The 22,227-nt window shown below is 43.1% G+C and overlaps 1 protein-coding gene across 2 annotated transcripts in view; it reads left to right on the top strand.

The window, feature by feature from the left end:
- The window catches only part of ZCCHC7 (zinc finger CCHC-type containing 7), a 237,990-nt gene extending 230,829 nt beyond the window's left edge, over positions 1-7,161 (top strand). For both annotated transcript variants that reach the window (XM_043891507.1, XM_043891506.1), the window contains exons 8-9: positions 4,639-4,756; positions 6,597-7,161. In XM_043891507.1, the coding sequence (XP_043747442.1) occupies positions 4,639-4,756; positions 6,597-7,036 (558 nt within the window). In that variant the 3' untranslated portion in view covers positions 7,037-7,161. The remainder of the gene's footprint in view (positions 1-4,638; positions 4,757-6,596) is intronic.
- Positions 7,162-22,227: the final 15,066 nt, after the last annotated feature.

The raw sequence follows: 22,227 nt of genomic DNA on the forward strand, positions 1-22,227 counted from the left end.
AATGGCAACCCACTCCAGTATTCTTGCCTGGGAAATCCCATGGACAGAGGACTCTGGCAGGCTTCTCATTTGCTCTTTATATTTTACAGTTAGAATCTGTCTTAGTCCATTCAGACTGCTATAAACAAGCTACCAGAGACTGAGGAGGCTTATAAACCACCAGAATTTATTTTTTACCAAGATCATGGCGCAGAATCAGTGTCTGGTGAGGGCCGCTTCCTCACTTTCTTGCTGTGTCCTTACATGGTAGAAGAGGATAGAGAGCTCTGTGGAAATCTCTTTTATCAGAGTTCCACCCTCATGAGCTAATCACAGTCCCAAAGGGTGCACCTCCTAATGCCATTACCTTGGGGTTTAGATTTCAACACATGAATTCGGTTGAGGGGACACACAGATGTTCCAGCTATAGCAGAATCTTAGACCTAAATCTTTTATGGATATCCTTTATTCTGGAAACTTAGTGCCACCGTGGATAGAGATTTATAAAAGTAATTCTTTATGTTACCATGTAGGTTTGCCTTATAACTTTCAATACCCAAAAACAGTCAGAAACTCAACAGCAGGTTAAATCTAAAGATAGTTGGAAGAAGGAAATTATAATGAACCAAATTACTGAAATAGAAAACGAGATTAAATAGCATCATCAAAACCAAACGCTGGTTCTTTGAAAATATTTTCTTTTCAAAAGAAAAGAGACAGACTTCTGGAAAAGCTTCTCAAAGAAAAGGAAAAGATACAAATAACATGAAATTCAGCATTAGGGACTTCCCTAGCCATCACATGGTTAAGACTCTGCTTCTACCGCAGGGAGCATAGGTTCAGTCCATAGTCAGGGAACTAAGATCCCACTTGCCACATGGCCAAAATAAAGTTCAATGTTAAATCTGAAAATACAAATAAATAACTCTATGGAAAAATATGAACTAATCAAAATGACTGAAGAAGAACAAACCTACATGAACCAATACCACTAAAAAGATTGAATTAATAATCAAAATTCTCCCCACCAAAATATACCAGAACCAGGTAGGTTTGTAGTCAAGTTTTACCAAACATTTATTCAGATAGATAATCCAAAAGAACACTGCTCAACTTATTTTTTGAAGCTATTATAACCTAAAGCTACTTCAAAATATTTACAGAATGTTACCATTTTTATGAAATCTGAACACTTCAAACTTATAACGTTGTTTATTGGCATATTATTAATAGTAAATTAATAGTAAAAGTATTAAAGCATGAGAATGGCAGACACCAACTTTAAGACCATGGTGGCTTCTGGAAAGGGAAGATAAATGGGAAGATAATAATATAGATAATAATAAGATAAAAAATAAAGGTAGATAAATGGGAAGTGGGAAGGACAGTTACACAGAAGATCGCAATTCTATCATTAATGCCTAATGGGAAGAGAACTGAATTAACGGTAAATGTTGATTTGATAAAGCTACATGGTTAGGTATAGATTTCCATCACTTTATTTTCTGTACTTTAGTATGTATTTAGAATGATTCCTAGTTCTTTAAATTACAAATTATGTCTCTGTGTATGGCTGCCAGCTTGATCAAGTATCTTAGAATTACAACTTGAGTATATAATGACAGAGTTAGGATAAATCAGCTAAATTCTATGCAGGTAATTCACATATTTTCTTGCTAAGAGATACAGATAGCCTCCATTATCTTAAAGTAGAGTGTTCCTGTGAAACCTTACCTAAACCAAAGTAGCTATAAAGCAAAGAAGCAGTTACCTTATAACACATCTTTCCAATGAGTGCAAGAAATAAGTGGGGATAAAACACAGATGCTCACAGACACAGTTCAGAGCTATGGCAGCTTGACGCTGAGATGCTGAGTGTAGTTAGGGGGAGGAAGCTCGATGGTGCCACTTTTGCTACTCCCAGTCAGTTCAGTTCAGTAGCCGTGTCCAACTCTTTGCAACCCCATGTCCATCACCAGCTCCCAGAGCTTGCTCAAACTCATGCCCATCTAGTTGGTGATGCCATCCAACCATCTCTTCCCTCTGTTGTCCCCTTCTCCTGCCTTCAATCTTTCCCAGCATCAGGGTCTTTTCCAATGAATCAGTTCTTCGCATCAGGTGGCCAAAGTATTGGAGTTTTAGCTTCAGCATCAGTCCTTCCAATGAATATTCAGGATTGATTTCCTTTAGGATTGACTGGCTTGATCTCCTTGCAGTATGAACAGTATGAAAAAGCTACTCCGGTTACTCACTGTATAATGGTTGCTGCAAAAGATGCTAAAGGGTATTTTCACTTTTCACCTTTTCTTATAAAGGTGAAAATCGGCTTCATAGTTCTTCCTGTTAGTGAAAACAAGTCTTTCATAAAAGTGAAGCAGTGTAAAGCGAACTTAAAAAGCAGGGGCTACTTGTACTTTAACATTTCTTTAGTACCTAGCTAAGAAGTACTGACAACCTAGACAGCATATTAAAAAGCAGAGACATTGCTTTGCCAACAAAGGTCCAGCTAGTCAAGGCTATGCTTTTTCCAGTAGTCATGTATGAATGTGAGAGTTGGACTATAAAGAAAGCTGAGCACCAAAGAACTGATGCTTTTGAACTGTGGTGTTGGAGAAGACTCTTGAGAGTCCCTTGGACTGCAGGGAGATCCAACCAGTCCATCCTAAAGGAGATCAGTCCTAAATATTCATTGGAAGGACTGATGTTGAAGCTGAAACTCCAATACTTTGGCCACCTGATGCGAAGAACTGACTCATTTGAAAAGACCCTGATGCTGGGAAAGATTGAAAGCGGAAAGAGAAGGGGACAACAGAGGATGAGATGGTTGGATGGCATCACCGACTGAATGGACATGAGTTTGAGTAAACTCCAGGAGTTGGTGATGGACAAGGAGGCCTGGCGTGCTGCAGTCTGTGGGGTCTGGAAGAGTCAGACACAACTAAGCACCTGAACTGAAGAAGTACTGAATGTTTATGGTAAATTTTAGGCAAGATCTCAGAAGACAGAAGTGAAAGGTTCCACAGAGCAGCCTTTTTCAAATGAAAGACATTTGGTTTGCAACAAGTTGAAAAATCTTTGTCACAGATCAGGATAAACAAAGCCTACTAAATGGGACGTGGCTCAGGCCAAGGATGTGGATTTGGGAACTGGCAACCACCAGAAGACCAGAGTAAGGAGAATAGGGCAAGTGAGAGGAGTGATCTTTTCATGAGTAGGGGAGCAAAGAAGAGATGGGTTTCCTTCAGAATCATGTAGGAGCACTTTCAAGCTTGGCAAACCCACCACCACCCTCAGTTCAGTTCAGTTAAGTCGCTCAGTCATGTCTGACTCTTTGCGACCCCATGGACTGCAGCACGCCAGGCCTCCCTGTCCATTGCCAGTTCCCAGAGTTTACTCAAATTCATGTCCATTGAGTTGGTGATGCCATCCAACCATCTCATCCCCTGTTGTCCCCTTCTCCTCCTGCCTTCAATCTTTCCCAGCATCAGGGTCTTTTCAAATGAGTCATCTCTTCACACAAGGTGGCCAAAGTATTGGAGTTTCAGCTTCAGCATCAGTCCTTCCAATGAACACCCAGGACTGATCTCCTTTAGGATGGACTGGTTGGATCTCCCTGCAGTCCAAGGGACTCTCAAGAGTCTTCTCCAACACCACAGTTCAAAAGCATCAATTCTTCGGTGCTCAGCTTTCTTGATGGTCCAGCTCTCACATCTATACATGACTACTGGAAAAACCATAGCTCTGACTAGATAGACCTTTGCTGGCAAAATAATGTCTCTGCTTTTTAACATGCTGTCTAGGTTGGTCATAACGTTTTTCCAAGGAGCAAGCGTCTTTTAATTTCATGGCTGCAGTCACCATCTGCATGATTTTGGAGCCCAAGAAAATAAAGTTTGTCACTTTTTCCTCTGTTTCCCCATCTATTTGCCATGAAGTGATGGGACCAGATGCCATGATCTTAGTTTTCTGAATTTTGAGGTTTAAGCAAACTTTTTCACTCTCCTCTTTCACTTTCATCAAGAGACTCTTTAGTTCTTCTTCGCTTTCTGCCATAAGGATCGTGTTATCTGCGTATCTGAGGTTATAGATATTTCTCCCAGCAGTCTTGAATCCAGCTTGTGCTTCATCCAGCCCAGCGTTTCTCACCACCCTGCTCCCCACTATAAGAATCACTGCCCTTGTGAGCAGCGGTGTTGACTTAAAATAAGCTTGCAAAAACTACTTGTGTGAAGGAAAAAGAACAAAAATCTAAGAATTTAGCCTCACATCAGAGTGTAAATGTGATGAGAAGAAGAAAAGGAGAAGCACTTGAAGGAAGGCTGTTGGAAGAGAGAGAGATGCAAAGGACTGATAAAACACAATTTCAAATGAAACAAACCCTCTAACAGAGGAACAAGGCACTGCTGGGGGAGAATGCTGGCAGGAAAAACTTTAAAAAGATCAGAAGGGTTTCATAGGTAAAGAAGTAAAGGAAGAAAACCCAAGCCTGAAAGACTAGCAAGTAAGCACAGTTGAGTGTTTGATCCTCCCAGTGTCTCAGCAAACCACATCCTGCGACCGTAGTGCATATGAGTGATGCATCAGTGGTCCATCATCTTACCAAAGGGTTATCTGAACGGTGTGACCTTATGTCATCATAATTTCAAATACAATTTGCAGGAATGTACAGAAAGACGAATGTTTAACCAGACCTTTCCAACATCTCCATTCATCTATTACTATGATGACAAATACGAAATCCGGGAGAGAGATCAGAGAATAAAACGAAAAGTGAAAGGTATGTTACTAGACTTTTTCCTAAATCGCCTTTGCAATAGTTCCTAACTTTCTTTCTTTCTTTTTTTTTTTTTTTTTTGTGCTGTCTTTGCAGACTGCTTTGCGGGCCTTTGGTTAGCACAGAAAATGTTTTTAATAATTACTGTAGAAACTGGAACTTTCTTGATCTCCAGACGTCAAGGACCCACTTCAAAAATCCTGCATTATAATCTGTTCACAATGAACATTTTTCTCACACTGTGATTATTTTAGAAAATGTCCAGAAAAACACTTCTGTCCATTTATGCATGCAGAATTTTTAAAGGCTCCTTTGAGATTTTTCTTTTCAGCAAGTAATTATGTTTTCCCTCTAGTATTTTTCAAGCAAAGAAAAAGCTTTCTCTGCTTGGTGATTCCTGGAGCTTCCCCAAAGAAGTCATTTTTTATTGGCCACCATTATGAGCAGAGCTCCAGATCCACAGTCACCCCCCGTTTCTTCACTTGCCATAGCTAACATAATGCTCTTTCTCACCAAACTCTTTTATAACTTACATCTATTCTCTCTACCTCTCTTCTTTCTTGTTATATACTTGAAGATGGTTTACAGAGTTACTGTTTTTGCCTTCAGGACCAAATAGTTCTGTATTTTTCTCCTTTGCACATACATTGTTGACCCTTGACCTTTTCATTATTCTTTTCCTGACTGTCTCTGAGTTCAGGTCCTTTCAAAATGAAGACACTTAATTCTGGAGAAAAGTAGGTGAATCACTTCAACTCCTGCATATTTTGTGTATTTTATTTTATATAAAGTTTATCTCAACCATATGTAGAGAAATTACAGTATTAGAAGATAATGATTAGCAGCTGAATTTTTAAAAGATTACAAAGAAATGCACCAAAATGCCACCTCTGGATTAAAGGGTTGTGTGTGCTTTCTCTCTTATTTTCTCTATACTTTTCTGTATTTCCCGTTTTTTAATTATTGACAACTCTGTGGTACAGATCCACTTTGAGGCTCACTATTGTGGACTTTGTGTTTTATACTGAAGTCTATAAGTAATTACTTGTTTTTGCTTTGTATTCTAGAATTCATTTTTGTTCCCTAAATATACTACTTCCTACTCCACCTCATTTTTTTTATTGGTGATTTCTGTAATCTTTCAAGGTTGTGTTGATGTAACTTTTCATCCCTCACTGTACCCTCACCTCCCACTTACGCCTTCAGAATCACTGCATCAGATATTTGCAGTGAGAGTGCCACGCCCTGACAAAATACAACGTCAGATCTGGCACTTAAACCTCTTGGATATACAAGTGCTTGCACATGTGCACACTCAGTTTCCAAGCTAGCGATCTTAACTCTGAGGAATAATCTGCTGTCCACTGTGGCATTCACCTATAAGTACTGTGGCCAGACTATCTTCAGAGGATAGTTGAAATGTCATATGAAATTGTCAGAAGACCATTTTCTACATCTTGCTTCATCTTATCATCAAGGACTCTCTCTTTACCACTGTAGGAACTTGAGTTGGTCAAACATGACTTTTCTTCACAAAGCTAAAATGATTACTTCTCTCACTGATCTCTGTCTCCATTGTTTAACCTATTTAAACTGTGTTGAGCAAAAGAAATATCATTGGATATCTGGATGTTTTTCATATTTGTAAATATAGAACTACAACCACTGAGTTTTTAGTGAGTGATTTTTAACCTTAGTAAGAGCTCTTTAGAATGTCATATCATGAATGCATTTAAGTATCTGGCTTTCCTCTCTGCTGAGTTATTTACAGACTAGTGAAAGCTCTGAATATGCTATGCCAGTCTAACTGCTGAATATGCAGAAATACTTTTATGTTTTCCAGAACTCCAGAAAAATGGGGACTTGCCAAGGAAGTTCAAGAGGCCTCATATGGAAGCAGCAGATAAGAGGCCCCGTGACATGAGAACAAGCCATGCCTCATGGAAAAGCAACAGGTGGCCTCAAGAAAAGAAAGAAGCCCAAAAAGAAACCGTGAGCAGGAACATGAGAGAGCGTGAGAAGCACAGAAAGGCTGCCAGGTGTCAGGAAGACGATGAGGACTTCCCCAGGGGCCCGAAAGTCCACTCTGCTCCTGGCACTTCCAGAACCCAGAAGCCTCACAAGCCCTTTCACCACTCATCACATCACCTCAAGCCAAGAGAAGACAGGCTGCCCAAGGAGGGCAAGCGGGGCAAGCATAAGAAAAAGGAGAGCTATTTGGAGGAGGATAGCAATGATAATTTGTTTCTCATTAAGCAGAGGAAAAAAAAATCTAAGCTATGAGTCAGCTTCTGATTGGGCTTCCCAGTGTTTGTCTGTTCTTCATGTCTGCAACATCCTGTCCGTATTTTTATTATCTGTGATTAAATAAAATGAGATTTTTGGTTTTGTTTCTATAATCTCAGCCACATCTAGAGCTATTGAACAAAGTCCTTGAAGATCTCAATTCTCTATGTTCAACAGGTTCCTAGGTAAGAAAACAGATAAACTTCGACTTCCCCTGTTCCCAGATGTTATTTTTATTCACTCAGTATCGTCAGTTCAGTTCAGTCGCGCAGTCTTGTCCGACTCTTTGCGACCCCATGAATCGCAGCACGCCGGACCTCCCTGTCCATCACCAGCTCCCAGAGTCTACTCAAACCCATGTCCATCAAGTCGGTGATGCCATCCAGCCATCTCATCCTCTGTCGTCCCCTTCTCCTCCTGCCCCCAACCCCTCCCAGCATCAGAGTCTTTTCCAATGAGTCAGCTCTTCACATCAGGTGGCCAAAGTACTGGAGTTTCAGCTTCAGCATCAGTCCTTCCAGTGAACTCCCAGGACTGATCTCCTTTAGGATGGACTGGTTGGATCTCCTTGCAGTCCAACGGACTCTCAAGAGTCTTCTCCAACACCACAGTTCAAAAGCATCAGTTCTTCAACGCTGAGGTTTCTTCACAGTCCAACTCTCACATCCATACATGACCACTGGAAAAACCATAGCCTTGACCAGACGGACCTTTGTTGGCAAAGTAACGTCTCTGCCTTTCAACATGCTATCTAGGTTGGTCATAACTTTCCTCCCAGGGAGTAAGCGTCTTTTAACTTCATGGCTGCAATCACCCTCTGCAGTGATTTTGGAGCCCAAAAAAATAAAGTCAGCCACTGTTTCACTCTTTCCCCATCTATTTCCCATGAGGTGATGGGACTGGATGCCATGATCTTAGTTTTCTGAATGTTAAGCTTTAAGCCAACTTTTTCACTCCTCGTTCACTTTCATCAAGAGGCTTTTTGGTTCATCTTCCCTTTCTGCCATAAGGGTTAGTATCCTAGGGATAGGAAAACTTAATCTTTTTACAAAAAAGTTTTTGAAATATTTTGAAAAAATAAAAGCTCATTAAATATAATTCATCTGCAGTGTGAGTATGAAAATTAAGTCCTTATAAGGAGAAATCAGCACTAATATGGAAAATCCCTCCCTCTTTTTTAGGATTCCTTTTAATATTAGAAAGGATAATAACTATATATCTAAACCTGGCTTTTCTTGCTTCTGAAGCTGGCATCAGAATCTTACTTCGATCAGAGCATCACAGGCTGAAAATGAAGGTGTCCTCCTTGAAAGCACTGAAGAGATGGGGAATTGGATTTTATAACAGAAGTAAGGAATCCATCCAGAGTAAATGTTAAGGGACAGATTTCCTGAACCAAGTGAAAAGAGTCATCAAAAATTTTGACTTAATTGCAGTGAAATCGTTTTTTACTATTTTTGTAGCCATGCCTGAGGGATACTGTCCCTCAGATATTTAAGATGAATGCTACCCAACTTAAAAAGTTGTTTCCTTCTCCTGGGTTTTTTAACTACCACAGAGTTATACAGAAATTTTTGTATTTGTGACCTTTTGTACTTACCAGAGCCTAATGTTAGAAAAGTAAAATGTCTGAAATGTACATTTGTCTACTATGTAGAAAGACAGAGTTTGAGTGACAAAGGGGATACTTGGGTTGGACAAGTGACTGAAGTTATAGAATCTCGATAAACTGGGGTCAAATGCCAAGCACTCGGTCTATGCCAGAATAAAATGAGATGGAGAAACATGTTCCTCCATGGTCTCCAACAACTGGAGCCTTAAGTTTGTGGCTCACTCTTGGGAACCATGTGTCTGGTAGCATCAGCTCTCTCACGAGGGGAAGGAAGAGTCTCTGCCCTGGAATCAGACTTAAGTCTTTAGTCCATCACCTCCCCTGTGGTGCCCAGCTTTCAGCTAAGTGTCAGCATCCATTATGTGTTGGTGCTTGGCTTCCTAACATCTACTGGGATTGTTTTACTTGTTTTGACCCTAAGGTAAGTGGACACAGTCTTTTTAATAACCCTGCTAAAAGTGGCAGCCATGAAAAATTACTTCATAGAATGCTGAGCCTTGAAATAATTGGCATTGTTTCTCAGTAGGACTTGGGGCAAGCGTGGCTTATCATTGACATGATGTGGCTAGCATTCCTGTGTATCTGAGGACCTCTAATTTCAGGGCAGAAATGGGATTGCCTTTCATACTCAGAAAACTGGAGGCAGGAAAAAAGGAAGCACTTTTCTGTTTGTTTCTGATCATTATCTTATTTTTCCTCCGCAATCTTTTTTTTTTTAACATTTTGTTCAGGCATTTAATTTGCCCTTCAAGTTCATGTATTTAGATGAAGTTAGGAAACACAGCTGCATTTCTTCACTTTGGGGCAGTAGGGAATGGTAAGGAAAGAGCATAAATGTAAGAAGAGCTTTTGCTTATTTCCTCTTTGTTACCCTTGGCACCTGACTCTTACACCAAGTGTTTGGTTCAAGTCAGTAAGTCTACTAACACACTAACTTCCCATGCAAGAATAAAGAGTTTACCAGTCTGACAATGAAATAAGATTTTAAATGGATGTGTGATTAAGAGAAAAGCAGATGTCCCAAACAGTAAGGATCCACATAGTTGCTAAGATTGTGTGTGTGTGTGCGTGCATGCACACGCACGCACGTACATGCAGTTCTCAGTCGTGTCCAACTCTTCACAGCCCCATGGACTTTAACCTACCAGGTTTGTCTGTCCCTGAAAGTTTCCAGGCTAGAATACTGGAGCAGCTTGCCGTTTCCTATTCCAGGGGATCTTCCCGACCCACGAGTTAAACCCTGGTCTCTTAAGTCTCCTGCACTGGCAAGCAGATTCTTTACTACTGCATCACCTGGACTTTACTACTGCATCACCTGGACTTCCTAGCATATAGTTATACCATACTTTATTTGGTCATTCCTCTGTTGTTGAAGTTTTTGGTTGCTTCTGATTTTCATTAGTTTTTTAATTCCTCTATGCACATTGTATCTTCTCCAATTATTCCATATAAAACCAAATTTATGGGTCAAAAAACATGCATATATTTCATGCAGGTTTTAGTACATATTGGAAATTATATTCCTAGCAGTATATGAGAATGTTTATCTCCTCATTCCCACAATAACATGGAATATTTTCATTCCTTTTTCTCTTTGCCACTCTGATGGGCAAAGAAACATTATCTGTTAGTGCTGCGGTGAAAATATTGATGTGAGCTGTATTTATGTAAGGAGAGACAGGGTTAACAGTGTATCAACAACCTGTTGATAGAAGATACAGAAGCAGCTCCTCATAGGAAACAACTGAAAATTCTTCTGACAGCAAAAGATTGCTTGTGAGGTAATAGAACCGCTCATCCCTCCGTTGCTGTCTTGATCCCTATCTTACTGTTTTTGGTTTTCACGGTTTAGAGGGTGCTGCTGGTGTCTAGTGAGCAGAGGCCAGGAATGTGGCTAAAGCGCTGCAGCGCGCAGGACAGTCTCCTGGAACAGAAAGTTGAGCAGCCCAAAACGTCCGCAGTGCTGAGGCTGAGAAACCCTCGCTAAAACCTCAGCCCGTCGCGCAAAAGGAATTCTCACCAGGAGTCGGTGCAGGTTGCCTTCCACATCTTATAAAGCCTGTATTAGTATTAGTACTTTCATCAGACTGGTGTCTGAGAGTCTGATGGGACATGTCCCACTCATCTGAAATAAGGGCCAACTAGTTTCATGGCATGAGTATCCATAGACCATGTGGACCCCTTTGTGGAAGGACAAGGCCACTGGCAACTCAGCCAGCTTAGGGGAATTACTTACTACTATAACCAGAAAACATGGATACAAATTTTAGAGCACCAGGCTAGGGTGTTAGCTCTGTCAAGGGAATAGTGGTGTGAGAACAAAGGGAGTCAGCTGAGTCGGGGGGCGGTGCAGTGAGGAGGGTTGGAGACTATCTAGTGGGACATTTGATTGGTTAAGAATGTCAGTAGGTTGTAGATGCCATCACCAGGACCCCAGTCCAGCACAGGCATTTACGGTTTGGGCTTATCAGCATGGCAAAGAAGTACCAACCATTGGAAGACATGCAGTGCATGCCATGCAAAGAATCACTTCACATGATGAAACCATTTCAGAGTTGCTCTATCCAGAGGAAAGTTTCTGGTGCATTTAATGTATATTTAACTTATATGATGGACATTCTACTACCATCCTAACAGTTGTGAAATCAGTTTTTGAAGTGATTTACTAGGAAGTATTTCCAATAAGACCCAGTGAGGGAGTGGGGAAGTGGGACAGAGAAGAGAATGTATCCAAACTGGGTGCCTTATCAAATCAGAGTCCCACAGAGGGCAGCTCACAGACTCCTAGAGGCACACTAGAGACAGCATGGGCCCCCTCAGAGGCTCCCTGATCAGGGCTAAAGGAGTTCCTGTATCATTTTTTGTTTTGTGTTAAGTAAATCAGTCATTGTTTAACAGCTGCTTCAGGAGCATTTTTCAGTCAACTCTGGCTTTCTGTGCACCCAGGCAAAGTAGGTATGGGCAGTGAGAAGGCAGCCTCCTGCCAGTGATACGGGGATATGAATGGAACACGTCACCTGCTACAACCATAAACTCAGAAGTCCTTCCCACTAGATACTTGGCAGTCATACACTAAAATGTGGGTTTGTGTTTTTTTTAATGCAAAAAAAAAAAAACCTTCGTTTTGACGAACTGTATGTAATCATTTTTTCAGACTTTTATCAGCTTATGGTATTTGTATATAACAGTGTAACATGAAAGAGTCCAAAATACCAAATTTATTGCAGCATATATCACCCATTATCAAAAATTTCAGGGAGTTCTACTTCCAACCAAGACTGGGGTAACAGGGACCAGATTTACCATCCATCCTGACACTAAAATATGTGAAGCAGTTTTCAAGACATTAAACATAGACAAAGAAGGACAGTGAACTTTTGAGAGATGACCCCTGACTGCCCCAGCAGACTGCTAAAAGGGTTTTCCAATTGTGGAGCAAGGAGGAGAACCTGGGAAGGGCCTCATTAGGGAAACAGAGCTGGGGTCCTAGGAAAGCCAAAGTGTCTGGTTTGCAGATTGGATTACCAGAAAGGAGAGAGCCGAAGAGAGAGCCCAGAGATCTCCCTGCAGAGGGTCCCCAACTAAGTACTGGTTGGTGCACTTGTGTGAGAAAGCCACCAGAAAGAATTAGAGGGAACTGTGGAGCTCACAGAGGGCCAAGAATAGTTTCTGTTCTCACCAGAGTGGGAAACTTCATAGTTCATGCAGCATTGACTACAATACTCAAGAGTTTTTGCCTTGGTAATTGGGGTGGGGGGTGGGGGCGGAATTAGTCCTGGTCTAAACCTCTCTGGTTCTGCCCAACTAGCTTAAAACCAAGACATGAAAGAGCCAAAGTGTTTCCAAATAACCAGTTCCAAGAGCAAAGCTCAAGATCATTTATAGGAATACAAAAATATGCAGCACCCAATAAGGGCAAGTTGACAATGGAATACTACCAAAAATGCAAATTAATGTATGGTAGCAGAAGATGCATGGTTGCTTGCAGGTGGGGATGGTTGGGCAGGGTAGGAAGATTAGGAAGGGGCAGGCACAAGGAGACCTGGGGATGGTGAATACCTTCATTATCTTGATTGTGGGGATGGTTTCACAGATGTGTGTGTGTGTGTGTAAAAAGTCTTAATTTCATTCATAATTTACTGGAAACATTTTAATGTTTTTTTCACTGAGTTGGGAATATTCTGGAAAAAAAGAGCAAGACCAAGAATCAGTAGTCTACAGGCCATCCTCAATGTTTTTTTGTTTTTTAATTATTTATTTGGCTGTGCTGGGTCTTAGGTGCAGCACATAGGATCTTCACTGCTGCATGCAGGCTCTCTAGTTGTAGCATGCAGACTCATAGTTGTGGCACGTGGGATCTAGTTCCTTAACCAGGCATCGAACCCAGGCCACCTGCATTGGCAGTGCGGAGTCTTAGCCCCTGGATCACCAGGGAAGACACCATCCTCAGTTTTGTTACCTGCTTTGCCCATGGCAGGCCAAGAAGGAGACTGATCACGAAACAAGTGTCTAACTCTTGGGGCCTGGGGTGGAGGGGGGCGCAGTAGCTGACCTCTGAGGCCCAAGTGGTAGGAAATGTGTCTAAGAGGCATGCTGGTGAAAATCTGCACCAGCATCGGGGGACCACGGCCCGCGGGTTGGTGTTTGACTTTGTGGCCTGACATTCAAAGCTTTCCCAGGTTGTCTTCTGCCTCCCTCACCCTTCCAAACCCACTGGATAAATGACTAGTCCCTGAACAAGTCATGCTTTACCTATGCTGTTGCCTCCTTCCAGAATATCCTATTCCACTTTTATCAACACCCCAGACAACATTAATCCTTCTCTCTGTGGTATTCCTGTTTGAGTTTAGTCAACAGATCTTTACCATGGATCCTTTTGTGCCAGGCAGTAGTATTGCTTAAGGTTGACTTTACTAAGAAATCTCAAGGTTCAAAGACTAACAAGCAATTAAAAAGCAAACACAGAAATGACTGTCATACATGTCAGGAGTGCAAGGACAGATATGGATCACTCTGTCAAAAAGAGTGAAGGAGATGGCAGGACCTCTCTTGCCCAAGACTTCCACTGGGTCTTCATAACAGAATGTAAAATTTCCAGGATAACAATATGAAAGAGTCCTTCAGGAAAAAGGAATCTTGTCAGTAAAGGCATACAGATATGAAACAGCAAGGCTATTTGCCCATCCTCATTTCCTGGGGCCCAAACTAGATGACTTGAAGCTGTAGAATTTGTTCTTTCACAGTTCTGGAAGTCAGAAGTCCAACATCAAGATGTCAACATAATTTCCTTTTTAAATTTTTTGAAAATTGAAGCGTAATTGATTTACAATACTATATTAGTTTCTGGCATACAACATAGTGATTCAAAATTTTTATATATTGTACTCCATTTAAAGTTACAAAGGAAAGGGAAGATTATGTGCTCAGTCATGTCCAACTCTTTGCAGCCTTGTGATCTGTAGCCAACCAAGCTCCTCTGTGCATGAAATTTTCCAGTCAAGAATACTGGAGTGGGTTGCCATTTCCTACTCCAGGTGATCTTCCTGACCCAGGGATAGAACTCATGACTCTTGCATCTCCTGCATTGGCAGGCAGATTCTTTACCACTGGTGCTATACCTGGGAAGCCCACACAAATTTATTATAAAGCATTGGCTGCGTTCCCTGTGCTGTACAATATATCCTTGTAACTTACTTATTTTATACATAGTAGTTTATACCTCTTAAGTCCTCTACCTCTATCTTGCCCCTCCCCCTTCCCTCTCCCCACTGGCAGCCCTAGTTTGTTCTCTCTGTGAGTCTGCTGCTTTTTTGTTATATCCACTAGTTTGTTGTATTTTTTAGATTTCACATATAAGTGATAGCATTTGGTATTTGTCTCTCTCTGACTTATTTCACTTAGTGCACTCCAGATTCATCCTTGTTGCTGCAAATGGCAGAATTTCATTCTTTTTTAATGACTGAGTACTGTACCACATCTTTATCCATTCACCTGTTGATGGACACCTAGGTTACTTTCAAATCTTGGCTAGTGTGAATAATGCTGCTATGAACTTCAAAGTGCATGTATCTTTTTGAGTTAGCATTTTCATTTTCCTGGAGTAGAATTGCTGGATCATGTGGTAATTCTTTTTTTTTTTTAGTAACTTCCATAGTGTTTTCCATCATGGCTGCCCAAATTTGCATTCCCACCAACAGCATACAAAGGCTCCCTTTTCTTCACATCCTTGCCAACATTTTTTATTTGTAATCTTTTTAATGATAGCCATTCTGACAGGTGTGAGGTGATATCTCATTGTGGTTTTTAAATTTGTACTTCTCTGATGACCAATAATGTTGAGCATATTTTACTGTGTGTGTTAACTATCTGTAGGTCTTCTTTGGAAAACTACCCATTGAGGTCTTCTGCCCATTTTTTAATTGGGTTGGTTTTTTTTTTGGGGGGGGGGGTTGTTTTTTAATATTGGTTTGTATGAGCTGTTTATATTTTGGATATTAACCCCTTATTGGTCATGCCACTATGTAAGTGCCATGATAGTTGGTTAAATACCACACTCGTAGTTCTTTTTAGGAAAAGTTGGGTCTCAATCCCTTGATAATGAATGTAAGCCCTGCAGTTTCAGCCTGGGTTGTGTTCCCTCACAGCACCTTTTTGAGTACACGGCTAGCATTAAGTGCTTATAACTGACTGTTCTACGGCAATGTCATGGAGACAGGGCTGTATTTTTAGCTTCCACACAACAGTTCAATACCCAAATCCACACATAAGGAGCAGAAGTCACAAAAGAAAGTAAGACCGCAGTTCCCATAGCAAGGCTGATGGGAACCCATGAAGAACCCAGAATTCACAGCCCAACCCATGCCCTGGCCAGGCGTGGCCCACACTGAGCCTCCACACTGGGTCAGCCAGCCGACTCAGTAAACACGTCCTGAGTATCTCACCTGAGCCAGGTTCTGTGCTGACATCAAGGGCTCCCCTGCCCTTGAGCAGCTCTCATTTTCTCTAGTGGGTGAGACAGGTTCAAACTCCATTCAGGTATTGATAGAATACTTCCTCTGAAGTCATGGCACAGTGATGAGCCAGATAAATAAGATCCATGCCCTCACGGGGCTCAGAGCTCACAGGGAAGATAGACTCCGTACGAGTGAGTTGAGTGCTACAGAGTGTTCCTGGTGTAGAATAGGGGCTCAAACATATGTTGATAGAATAAAGAGATAAGGACTGTGTCTTCTTTCTCCTCTCAGGGGGCCCTGAGAGAGGAGAACATAGGTTTCAGTAAATAAATGTACCTCTCTGCTCCCCAATCCCATCCTGTGCCTGAGAGTACCAGAACAGGGACAACTAAAACCTTAGTCCACTGGACTGGGGTGTTGACCTTCCAGATGGAAAGGTCCACAGTGGATCCTTTGGGAAGGTGGCCCAAGGCTAGAGAGGGTGAATGTGGGGTTCCCGCTGTAGGCTTTGGGGGTTACTGAGCTGGCTGGTATTGCTCTGTCAAGCCTCAGGCAGACCAAACAGGACAAAGCCTTCTAAAACTATCAATGTGAGGCCTCTTGTTCAAATGGAAGAACAAAGAAAATTCAAGTCCTCTGACATAATGCTGGAGCAGAAATAGCCCTCCTCTTTCAGAAAACAACCACACAGACAGCTACTAAGAGAAGTATCTCAAAGTTCCCGGTTTCAGAAAGAAATCCCCTGGGTTTTAGGACTGTCCTCAGTTGTAATCCATCAGACTTGATTTCCTGCCTTCAGAGAGCTTTTGTTTTGATTGGAGGAGAGAGGAACCCTGAAGCAGACAGCAGTAACAGGTTGGAGAGAAGCCCAGAGGTGAGGCTGTGCAGGAAGGGGTCACTTCCAAGATCCGTGATGGTAGGGGCCCAGGAAGACTTCACAGAGGAAGTGACCTGAGAACTGGCCCTTGGAGCAGAGAGAAGACTTTGGCATGTAGGATAAAAGGAAATAACGTTTCAAAAGGATTCCGGGTATAGGCAATAGCTGGGATGTAGGAAAATCCAGAGCACACTTCAGAGGGTCTCGTTCATTTGCCTTGACCATGGACGACATGAAAGGGAGTTGAGGGAGGAAACTGGATCAAGATCACTAAAGGTGCCACACGTGTGGTCCTCTGTGTTTCATGTTCCTCACCCATAAAAATGGAGAGAATACCCTTTCTGTTGTAAGAATTAAAGTATGTAATGGATGGCACCCTCGGACATGGATTTAGATTAACACAGCACCACACAAGTTAGCATTTTTATAATGTTAGTCCTTTCAGACATTGCTCTTCTATGGAATTAAGTATTCTTTATCTGCCTTTATACAAAAAGGTAGTGGGTGGGTGCATCAGTTAGGGTTCTCTGGAGAAATAAAACCGATTTTTTTTTATGTAAGACTGCCCAGTTAGGACCAGCAAGTATAAAATCTGTAGGGCAGGCCAGCAGGCTGGAAACTCAGGCAGGATTTCTGTCTTAGAGTTTTGAAGCAGAATTCCTTCTTCAGGAAACCTCGATTTTTGCCCTTAAGATCTTCAGCTAATTAGATGAGTCCTTCCCACATTGTGGAGGGTAATCTCCTTTACTGAAAGTCCATGTGTTGTAGATGTTAATTACATTTATAGATCACCTTCCCAGCAACATGTAGACTGGTATTTGATCAAATAACTGGGTGCCCATCGCCTAGCTAAGTGGACATACGGAATTAACCAGCTCAGTGGTCTTGTAAGACCTTAGTCCCTAGAACATGGTACCAGACCTGCCAGATGACTTCTGTACCTTGGTAATAATTTTACATCATTTACTCCTGCTTCCTGCATAAACCTTTCCACATACCAGAACCAAGCTGCATGTCTGTGGGATATATTGTGCCAAATGCTGATGCAGCCAGATATACAGACTTCGACTTGGTGCCAAGAAACCTTTCCTGTCTGGAGTTTCCAACAGTGAGACAGACTGCCTGGGATGAAGTGGGCTTGCGAGGTCAGCAACCAAAGGAGATTTAAGCATCTTCTGAGAGTGGGCCCGAGCGCTGGGAGAAAAGCCCCCGTGGAGGGTCAACAGATTCTGATAACTCTAGATTCTAAAAATGTTGTTCAGAAAAGTCCCTGCTTCTTCCTCCTCTCTATACCCCTCCCCTACCCCAAAGTGAGGCATCAGAGGCTGGGGCAGAACATGGAACCTCCCCTAAATGGAAACCATCTGCATGTCTTTCTCACCCTTCCTCCACCAGCCCCCTCTCCCCAGCCAGCTTCGCCTGGTTGATCTTTCTGGGAGGGGAGCTTGTCAGATTCGCCTCTGCCTCAGCCTCCTTTCACACCCCACCTTATACTCCACACCTATCCCCCATGGAGCCTGAGGGGGCCCAGGGGATCCACCTTCGTCCTGGACAAGTCATGGGTCACCAGCCACCTCTCTCCTGCGCCTACACCCAGTTCATCATCTCTTCCTGGTGATTTGCATGGCAACCCTCTGTGCTTAGCTGCTCAGGGGAGTTTTCTGGTTTCATTGCCTCAATTAGCACTGGCCTCCCAGGTCACTGTGGATTCCCCTGCCAACCCACCACAGACCTGGCCTCTGCAGCCTGCCTGTCTGTGCTCCAGAAGGTCCCTGTCTTCTCAGGAGGCTTTCCTTACCATCACCAAGCCAGGCTAAGTGTGCAGCACCATCTCGCAGGGATGGGGAGGTCTTGGACAGGGCTGGATTCTTGAAGTTCTGCTCAGAGCTTCAAAGGCCTAAAGATTGTCTAGTCCACCCTGGCCCACTCGATTTCACCCCCACTTTACAGATGGGGATTCCGAGACCAGACAGGGAAGAAGTTTGTCCATGGTCATACCTCAAGTCAGAGGTGGAGCTGAGCCTAGGCTTGGGGGACCCTTTCCCTCAGCCCTCCCTGTCTTTCTGTGCCACACCTTGTCAACAGAAACCAGAAAGCATCTGAAAACATCAGCATATTAGGCGTGAGTGAAAAACATGTTTAGTGTTTAAATTTTGAGACTCAACAACCTCCGAGCATCCTCTGCTCAGACGGCAGCAGTTTGCAAGATGCTCTGGGAATGGCCATGGGCTAGGCTGCGGCATGGAGCCAGAGGGTGGGTGGGAGAAAAGACCTTCCTCCCAGGCAAGAACTCTTTCAGCACAGTAATCCAGGTATCTCCTGAGTAACCCCTCCCCACAGAGTCATTATCACGAGCCATGAAACAAATGAACATGAGGATACAGGAACCAGACCAAAGGACAGGAAGAAAATTAGAAAGGAGGGGGAAATAGCAGCAGATCCAGGGAATACAAGGGAGACACCGGAAAGACCTCAAGTTCCCAGACCATCATGGGCCAGCAGAAGTCCAGACACTTGCTATAAAAGATCATCTCAGGGTTTCCATGACAAGAATACTGTCAAGATCAAAAAGTCACCATTCTACAAGTTGGATGACCTTCAGAAGTTATTAAATCTAGAACCCTCTGCAGTACATACGGGGAAACCCATAGAGTGCTTCCTATCCTGCACTGAGTTAGGAGCAGAGCCAGGACTGGAGTCCATTCCCTGCCTCCCCGTGTGGGACTGTCTCCATGAGCCAGGATGGGCCACAGGGCCGGGGTTTGGAGAAGGCTTAGAGCAGGGGACCTCAAAGACAATGTTGAGCTTTCTGGAGCCCTGGAGCCTGGTGAGGCAAAAACACCACACAGAAAAGCTGGGGTATCTCTGTGACAATAGACTCCTGAGGTGCTGAGGAGAAACCAGTGCGGTTGTCATGAGGAAAGAAGGGCTGTGAAAGTGAAATTTACAATTTGTGAGAGAGGGAAACTGCAAATGTGCTCTCTATCCCATGCAAATTGTCTGTGGCTTTTTGTCCCACACCTGCAGCAGCTCGTGGCACATGCAACAGCAGGATCCATGGGTTTGGTTCCCACGGCCCTGTTCCAGGACAGTGGAAGCAGAGATGGCCCCTGTCGTTCAGGGAGGGATGTGCTGGCGTGCCCGGGCTCCACGCGGTGGCGTCCGCGGGGCTGAGAGCCAGTCTCCTTTGTGCCTGACTGAGGCAAACCTGGCAGGGACTAGCTCCTAGGGGCAGCATTCCCAGGCGCCCCTGCCTCGCCTGCCCTCAGCTCTGGCCTCCCCGCCCTGCTCGCCTCCTGTCACTCCCTGGTATGTTCTGCCCCCAGAGACCCCCACATTTTCCTTCTTGTGAGAATTTGCTCATGCTCCATCTCCTGCTGGAAATGCCCTCCTTCCTTTCCTTCTCCAATCCTGTCAGCCCAGTCAGAAATTCCACGAGGAAACCTCCCATTTGGTTCGAGGCACCAGCAGTGTCTCTCCCAACCGTGCCCCTCAACCTCATGTAGCCCATATCTACTCTCAGTCGTCTATTTCTTCTTTCAGGCTCCCTCGGAAGACTGGGAGCCCCACGAGGACAGTTACTGTGTCGGGTTCATCTTTGTATTCCAAAGCCAAGCCCTTCGCTTGGCACCATTGGAGGCCAGCGTACAGGCTGCCACCATCCCAGTCAGGGCCAGGGCTCATTGCCAACCAGTCCGGGTCACCTTCCCTTGGAGTCTCAAGAGGCTTCAGTCTTCCACATAGGGTTCCAAAACGTGGTCCACTCCAGAAGGGAATGCCAGACCACTTCAGCATTCTTGCCTTGAGAACTCCATGAATAGTATGAAAATGGCACTGAAAGATGAACTCCCCAGGTTGGTAGGTGCCCAATATGCTACTGGAGAAGAGCAGAGAAATAGCTCCAGAAGGAATGAAGGGGCTGACCCAAAGTGGAAACAACCAGTTGTGGATGTGTCTGGAGGTGAAAGTATTGTCTGATGCTGTTAAGAACAATATTGTATAAAAACCTGGAATGTTAGGTCCATGAATCAAGGTAAATTGGAAGTGGTCAAACAGGAGATATCAAGAGTGAACATCGACATATTAGGAATCAGTTCAGTTCAGTCATTCAGTCGTAGCCAACTTTTTGTGGTCCCGTGGACTACAGCACGCCAGGCCTCCCTGTCCATCACCAACTCCCAGAGTGTACTCAAACTCATGTCCATTGAGTTGATGACACTATCCAACCATCTCATCCTCTGTCGCCTTCAATCTTTCCCAGCATCAGGGTCTTTTCAAATGAGTCAGTTCTTCCCATCAGCTGGCCGAAGTATTGCAGTTTCAGTTTCAACATCAGTCCTTCCAATGAATATTCAGGACTGATTTCCTTTAGGATGGACTGGTTGGATCTCCTTGCTGTTCAAGGGACTCTCAAGGGTCTTCCCCAACATCACAGTTCAAAAGCATCAATTCTTCGGTGCTCAGCTTTCTTTATAGTCAAACTCTCACATCCGTACATGATTACTGGAAAAACCATAGCCTTGACTAGCTGGACCTTTGTTGGCAAAGTAATGTCTCTGCTTTTAACATGCTGTCTAGGTTGGTTATAATTTTTTTTTCAAGGAGCAAGCGTCTTTTAATTTCATGGCTGCAGTCACCATCTGCAGTGGTTTTGGAGCCCAAGAAAATAAAATCTGTCACTGTTTCCATTGTTTCTCCTTCTGTTTGCCATGGAGTGATGGGACCAGATGCCATTGTCTTTGTTTTTTGAACGTTGAGTTTTAAACCAGCTTTTTCACTCTCCTTATTGCCAAATTCAGACTTAAATTGAAGAAAGTAGGGAAAACCACTAGGCCATTCAGATGTGACCTAAATCAAATCCCTTATGGTTATACAGTGGAAGTGACAAATAGATTCAAGGGATTAGATCTGATAGACAGACTGCCTGAAAAACACAAGAATGGAGGTTCGTAACATATTGTATAAGAGGCAGTGATGAAAACCATCCCCAAGAAAAAGAAATGCCAAAGGCAAAATGGCTGTCTGAGGAGGCCTTACAAATAGCTGAGAAAAAGAAGCAAAAGGCAAAGGAGAAAAGGAGAGATATATCCATTTGAATCCAGAGATCCAAAGAATAGCAAGGAGAGATAAGAAAGCCTTCCTCAGTGATCAATGCAAAGAAATAGAGGAAAACAATAGAATGAGAAAGACTAGAGATTTCTTTTAAAAAATTAGGGCTACCAAGGGAACATTTCATGCAAAGATGGGCTCAATAAAGGACAGAAATTGTATGGACCTAACAGAAGCAGAAGATATTTCAAAGAGGTGGCAAGAATACACAGAAGAACTATACAAAAGAGATCTTAATGACCCAGATAATCGTGATGGTGTGATCATTCACCTAGAGCCAGACATCCTGGAATGTGAAGTCAAGTGGGCCTTAGGAAGCATCTCTATGAACAAAGCTAGTGGAGGTGATGGAATTCCAGATGAACTATTTCAAATCCTGAAAGATGATGCTGTGAAAGTGCTGCACTCAATATGCCAGAAAATTTAGAAAACTCAGCACTACCTACATGACTGGAATTGGTCAATTTTCATTCTAATACACAAGAAAAGCAATGCTAAAAATGTTCAAACTACCACACAATTGCCCTCATCTCACATGCTAGCAAAGTAATGCTCAAAATTCTCCAAACTAGGCTTCAACAGCATGTGATCTGAGAACTTCCACATGTTCAAGCTGGATTTAGAAAAAGCAGAGGAA

Source organism: Cervus elaphus, chromosome 29, assembly GCF_910594005.1.
Source record: "Cervus elaphus chromosome 29, mCerEla1.1, whole genome shotgun sequence".
Lineage (NCBI taxonomy): Eukaryota > Metazoa > Chordata > Mammalia > Artiodactyla > Cervidae > Cervus > Cervus elaphus.